The sequence below is a fragment of the Sinocyclocheilus anshuiensis genome, unplaced genomic scaffold, assembly GCF_001515605.1.
Source record: "Sinocyclocheilus anshuiensis isolate Anshui unplaced genomic scaffold, SAMN03320099.WGS_v1.1 scaffold3553, whole genome shotgun sequence".
NCBI classification, from domain to species: domain Eukaryota; kingdom Metazoa; phylum Chordata; class Actinopteri; order Cypriniformes; family Cyprinidae; genus Sinocyclocheilus; species Sinocyclocheilus anshuiensis.
Window position 1 is genome coordinate 16,906 of NW_015556005.1, and position 6,922 is coordinate 23,827.

The window sequence follows — 6,922 nt, forward strand, 5'->3', positions numbered from 1 at the left end:
AATTTAACCACCCGTAACTCCCGAACCCCGGGGGCTATCGACGCGGGGGTGGTCTCATTCGAAAGCGGGCCTCTAGACATACACTCGATTCGCGTTCGAGAGGGTTCCTCGAGCTGAAGGGATCCCCCGAATTTGGTGCGGATTCGCTGCGCCGTTACGGAGATATGGCCGTTCAAATTTTCAATGGTTCTCCATAGACTTCAGCTTTAAAGCGTTTCATCCAGGTCGCCAGTAGCAAACAATAGAGCGCGCTCTGCTGGACAAACTAAGTAATTACACCATTTCAAGCATTTTATCTGCATTGTGTTCTATAAAAAAAATGTTCATATCGGCGGCATATTCGCCGATACCGATATATCGGCGACAGGCTCATATCGGTCGATAATATCGGCAAAACGATATATCGGTCGGGCTCTAGTTAAAATCGCATTTGTTGAACTACTGTAGAGTTAACTGAATTGCTGAAGGTGTAAGATGCTAGACAGTATAGTATATTTGTGATTTTTCTGTAAAAACACGTTTTATGATGTTATAGCGAAAATGGGAGCTCATAGGCCTACGTCTCCAAAGTGAATTTACATAAACCATATACATCTTAAAGATGATTACTAAATGTCTATTTAATATGTCAGGAAAATGTTCGAAAAGAATTACAGATGGGCACACCTAATAGACATGAAATAGACATCGGAGTGATGTATGTGCACTAGTAGTAGAATTCACTGTTGTCAACACTGCTTACATTAGTTGAATGTAATGTAAATAAATAAACCTACAGAGTAACTAAACATAAGTTATCTGTTTTATTTGTTTATTAGTACTGTTGATAAATTGAGGAACATTTGTGTTGGCAAATTAGCAACTACCTCAACATGTATTGAGCAGATAAATCACAGAGGTAACTTGACTTGTCTGGATGTTACAGGGACAAATGAGAGACAGGTGTGTTTATCAGGTGCAGAGTGACTGATGCTGCCATCAAAGGCTTTGAGTGAGTACACTACATAAATGAATTAAACATCTTTTAAATCTTAAGTTGTATTTTATTTTAATTATTGTTATTAGAGCACTTTTCTTATTCTTGATTCCTGTGCATTTGCTGCAGAGCTTTTGTGGTGGAGCAGGACCTGCAAGGAAAGGTGACGTGGAAAAAAGAGAAAACCTGAAACAAAAACAAAGATCTTTTTTTTTTTTTACTTCTAATACAGAAATGAAATGACATTGTGCTGTTAAAATGACTGATTCTGTATTGTTTGTGCATTTTTGCAGTATCTGAAATGTCTGCAGACTGCTGTGTGCAGTGAGGATGATGTCCACAGCAGCACAAGGATTGAACAGCGTTGAGGCAAGCAAATGACTGAATTTATGTTTGGCTGAACTAACCCTTTAAACCCCCCAAATAGAAATTGTATAAAATATATGTATGCATTTATATTATAGTACCTTGAAGAAATAAACTTGAAATAAGCAGCTTTATTGAGCGTCTGTGCCCAAGACACAAAAAGGGATTTACAAAAATCAAATTTATGCATTTGGCAGACACTTTTATCCAATGACTTACAGTGCTCTTATTACAGGGACCCCAAACCCCTGCAGCAACCTGGAGAAAAGAGCCTTGCTCTAGGACACAACCAGTGGTGACGACTGCAGAGATTGAACCAGTAACCTTCTGCTTGCCAGCTCAGTGCTTTAGCCCACTACACCACAAAAATAATGAAGCTATATCAAAAATTAGCATGTAATTGTAAACATATGAAATGAAATTTGTCAAGAAATGGAATGCTGACAGCATGAGATGTAAAACGTTTTCCTGCAAGGAAAGGTGACGTGGAAAAAAGAGAAAACCTGAAACAAAAACAAAGATCTTTTTTTTTTTTTACTTCTAATACAGAAATGAAATGACATTGTGCTGTTAAAATGACTGATTCTGTATTGTTTGTGCATTTTTGCAGTATCTGAAATGTCTGCAGACTGCTGTGTGCAGTGAGGATGATGTCCACAGCAGCACAAGGATTGAACAGCGTTGAGGCAAGTAAATAATGACTGAATTTAAGCGTCTGTGCCCAAGACACAAAAAGGGATTTACAAAAATCAAATTTATGCATTTGGCAGACACTTTTATCCAATGACTTACAGTGCTCTTATTACAGGGACCCCAAACCCCTGCAGCAACCTGGAGAAAAGAGCCTTGCTCTAGGACACAACCAGTGGTGACGACTGCAGAGATTGAACCAGTAACCTTCTGCTTGCCAGCTCAGTGCTTTAGCCCACTACACCACAAAAATAATGAAGCTATATCAAAAATTAGCATGTAATTGTAAACATATGAAATGAAATTTGTCAAGAAATGGAATGCTGACAGCATGAGATGTAAAACGTTTTACTCTGTGTAAATGTTTTACAGGTAGTCGTGCTCATGGAGAGCAGGCACGCAGATGTTTGGAGCAGACACAGCAGCAATCATTGTCCTGCACATGTTCAAGATTGTGTGGTTCAGGGGGGCGTCATCATGATCTTCCTCATCCTCTCTGTGCACTCAGGCAAGGACAGCCTCGATGTCCCTTTCCCATCCATGATCAGATTCCAGTCTGACTGCAGCAATGAGGGACATGATGGACAGCAGACAGGTGAAGGTGGACACGGTGGTCAGCTGCTTCATCAGAATAAAGCTGCAGAACTGGCACAGCTGTGTAGAGATGGCAGTAAGATGTGGGTTCACTGCCTGTAAATACATCAGTTAGAAAAGTCTGAATAAAGCTTTGTTTCATATGTTGTCAACTTTGTTGTTGATTTTCATGGTTACTTTTCATTCTTTTACTCATATTCGTGTTTCCTGTTGTTGTCAGTAAATAAAATATAATTGTTTCATTAACTTGTGCAATAATTACTTGACTGAAAATTGAGATGTATTCACTTTGGCTGCATTTGTCTAGTGTGTTCATGCATAGCCATGGCATATGACAAAACAAATTGCATTTTGCTTGTTTTACTAAAATTATATATTTAATACATTTTTGGTCCGCATTTATCATTATTGTAAGTGTTGGGGTGGGCTAGCAATGCATTTTGGGGTAATCTTATTTTTTAAGTAGTAATACTTACCTTTTTTTGAGTATATCAGCAGTCTTCTCCAAAGGAGAGATCTTCAAGCAGCTGCCCGTCTCCTTTGTGCAGACATTGCAAACGCTGCAGAAAACTACTAGGTAGGGTTGTGGAGTTACTGATGCTATGAGGTGTTAGTGCACCTCTCTTATCTTCTTTTTATTATTATTACTGCAGAACTTAATTACTTACAAGCTCAGGGAAATATGGTTGTATCTTTAACAATGAACAATCATAATAGAAAACAAATACAATGGGTTTGCGTACATCATTGTATGAGAATATATACACAGAAAAAAAGGCAAAATTAGAAGGGTAAATATCTTTTAATATAAAAACTTAAACTCAAAATGTATTGGTTATACTGCAATCGCAATAAAAATGCAGCTGTTTCTCCAACAAGACCACAAAATTGGCAAATTTCATCAACAAAAATATTTACAGATAGAGGTATTAAACCTGTCGCTCGTATCTTTTAAAGGGGTCATATGACTTTGCTAAAAAGAATATTATGTTGTGTATTTGGTGTAATGCAACGTGTTTATGCGGTTTAAGGTTCAAAAAACATTATTTTCCACATAATGTACATTATTGTTGCTCCTCTATGCCCCGCCTTCCTGAAACGTGGCGATTTTTACAAAGCTCATCGTTCTGAAAAGCGAGGTGTACGCTGATTGGCCTGCTACCCAGTGCGCTGTGATTGGCGGAATACCTCAAGCGTGATGGAAATGTTACGCCCCTTACCATACTGTGATTCTGTGTCCCAATAAAACCCATTACAAACGAGGCATTTGTTGCATCCAGTGGGGATATAATTACTGATTATAATGACTTATACAGTCTTTTTACGCGTTGCGTTTCGCGCCGCGTAAACATAAAACCATGTCTGCATTTGTGATTGGAGAAACAACAAACAACAAGTGCTACACTGTACGATTCAAACGCGAGTTTTGAGCAGTGTAGCGGCAAACTCTTTAAATATGAAAAACTTACTTAGAGGCTGTGAGTCAGAAGTGCCAGACTGTCCTTGCAAAGTTGGAACTGCCCCACTTTATAGAAACAGCCATTGTGCACAGACGCATTGTAGGCTACTCTGCAGGTTCAGGAAACAGTCCTCCATAAAATGCGCTGCACACATCTGAATATTTGGGTTGAACTGTCCTGGAACAGTGTTGTAAATACAACTTAACCACTGATTTCTACCTTCTTTCTTTGCGTGAACATTTGGGCGGTGTTATGCAAATGTTCCCACACAGTGACATAGACATGTGGGGGCGTGTTTAAACGAGGCGTTTTAGGAGGGCATGGACAAGTCTTAACTTTTATAAAGAATATCTCTTTGGGTTTGAGACTTTAGTCTTCGCAACTTTAGGGATCTTATCTATGCACGAACAGCTTGTAACACTCCATAGAGAAAGGAAAATTTGAAATTGCATCATATGACCTCTAAGTTGCTGCGCTTGTAACTTCTTAAGTCACATGATAACGTCAACATGGCGGATGATGTATGGATCGCATTCATACTCAACGAGATTTGGCTGTAGAGTACGTACTCTTTTAGAACTCGTTAAGTACATACTTACTGAAATGAAGTACCTACTCATTGAGTATGCAGTTTCGAATGCAGCATTCTCTCACCTGCAGCATTCCTCACATGCGATATAGCAGCGGTTCTCAATTCCAGTCCTCGCGTTCCCCCGCTCTGCATTTTTGCATGTCTCTCTTTGTTAACACACCTGATTCAGATCATCATCTCGTTAGAAGTGAGCTCCATGCATGAACTGTGTTCCGATTGACATGGTCCCTACACAGTGTCCATTGCTCCCTACTCCCTGAGCAGGGGAAATCCGTTGAAGTTTACTTCACTTCGGAATATTCATTTACAGATTTGCGTTGCCTGCAGCGTCTTCACACACATACAAAAACTTACTAGAGAAGCGTGAAGTGGGATATAATATACCTCTGTAAATAAATACAATTTAAATTCTTGCTCGCCCTTTGTATGGAACATATGCTCCCTTCAAACTGGAATCATGGCGGAATATCCGGTAATGTCCACTTTGCAGGGCACTTACAGTCAAATATAACAAACGTCTGAAGCAATAAGAGAAACATACAAAATGTGCAGAGCGGGGGTACGCGAGGACTGGAATTGAGAACCGCTGCGATATAGCATACTAGCCGGGACAACTTCATGTTTACAGATATGACGTAATGACGCAGCGCCAAGCTCGAATTTCCCGCGAAAATCACTCAAATTAGAAAACCTTATTACAAGCTTACTGTTGTGAATCGAGCTAAAGGCGATAGTTTTGAACACTGGCTGGTTATGTACTTGCTCAAAAATAGATTTTGGATAATTTTTAACCAAAAAAAGTTACGGACTGCAGATTTAATCAGTGAAATAATCTATGATTAGTCAAATAATTATAATTTACTATGATTAGTCAAAAATAATTATCAAAATAATCGTTTGTTGCAGCCCTAAAGACATGAATAAAACACATTGTGCATGATATACTGCAAAGCTTTATTTCAGTAATTTCATAATACATTTCATAACAGGCAGAAAATAGGGCACATTTTATTAAAAATAATCTGTGCAAGTAATCTAAAAGAGCTCAATTACTTGTATCGCATACATGCCAAAATCTTCAGACTGTTTGGAATTTTTAAGCACTTGAAGACTTCCCTCAATTTTGCCCAGTTCAGCATACAGTTTTACCTGAAAAGGGTTGCAAGAAATTTTTCATTGTAATTTCAGCTTTATAAAATAAAAAGCACAGAATTGTAATTTTCCATCAACAATAAGGAACATGCCCTACTTGTGATCTCACGAACTTGTGAAGATCAAAGACCAATCTTTTGGCTTCTGGTGCCACAGCCAAGACGGTGAAATGAGCATCTAGTAGTAAGCAAACCCAGTCTATAATCTTTAAAAAAAAAACAAAAAAAAACACCAACCTTAGATGAACAATATGCAATGCGAACAATAGTTAATGTTTAAAATAATATTCACAGTTTGGTGACAGACCTGAGAAATACTTGGGGTCCGTAAAGCTCGGATTTGTTTGTGGGCATCATGAGAATATTTAAAATAAAGAAACCTCAGATACTGTAAAAAGACCTTAAAAAAATATGAATTGAGAGAACATATCATCAAAGATTATATTCTTCCCATTGGTCCTGTTAACAAACAAAGTTAGTAAGGCAACTACCTCTGTACCACAATTTGGGGGACTAAATAATAGGACACTGTATACTAGGGATGCATCGATCCGGTCAGACGAGACCGATCCAAATCCAATATTCTGCGTATACTATTCTGCGTTATTGGTAGTGTTGTTTTTGGCGGCCTGTTTTAATTTTAGTTTTAGTCTAGTCTTTGTGTGAAGCTGTCATTTTAGTTTTTATTCGTTTTAGTCACGTTCATACTCTTTTTAGTCTAGTCAAGTTTTAGTCAACTAAAAGTCTGAGCATGTTAGTCTGGTTTTAGCCAGAATTATCCATGACTATTTTCGTCTAGTTTTAGTCGACGAAAACATTTATTAACATTAATATTAATGTTATTTATAAACCGAGGTCCTGACTCTCAGTGGTCATTAAAAATCCCATGGCACTTCTCGTAAAGAGTAGGGGTGTAACACTGGTGTCCTGGCCAAATTGCCCCCTCTGGCCTTTGTCAATCATGGCCTCCTAATAATCCCCAACCACTTGATTGGCTCTATGACTTTCTCTCCTCTCCACCTGTAGCTGGTGGGTGGTGAGCGCACTGGCGCTGCTGTCCTGTGGCTGCCGTCGCATCATCCAAGTGGATGCT

The 6,922-nt window shown here is 38.7% G+C and overlaps 1 protein-coding gene across 3 annotated transcripts in view; it reads right to left on the reverse strand.

The window, feature by feature from the left end:
* Window positions 1–5,618: 5,618 nt before the first annotated feature.
* Window positions 5,619–6,922, reverse strand: part of LOC107676134 (nucleolar protein 11-like) — a 56,108-nt gene continuing 54,804 nt past the window's right edge. For all 3 annotated transcript variants that reach the window (XM_016470656.1, XM_016470655.1, XM_016470654.1), the window contains 3 exons: window positions 6,137–6,229; window positions 5,928–6,035; window positions 5,619–5,827 (listed from right to left, as the gene is read on the reverse strand). In XM_016470656.1, the coding sequence (XP_016326142.1) occupies window positions 5,714–5,827; window positions 5,928–6,035; window positions 6,137–6,229 (315 nt within the window). In that variant the 3' untranslated portion in view covers window positions 5,619–5,713. The remainder of the gene's footprint in view (window positions 5,828–5,927; window positions 6,036–6,136; window positions 6,230–6,922) is intronic.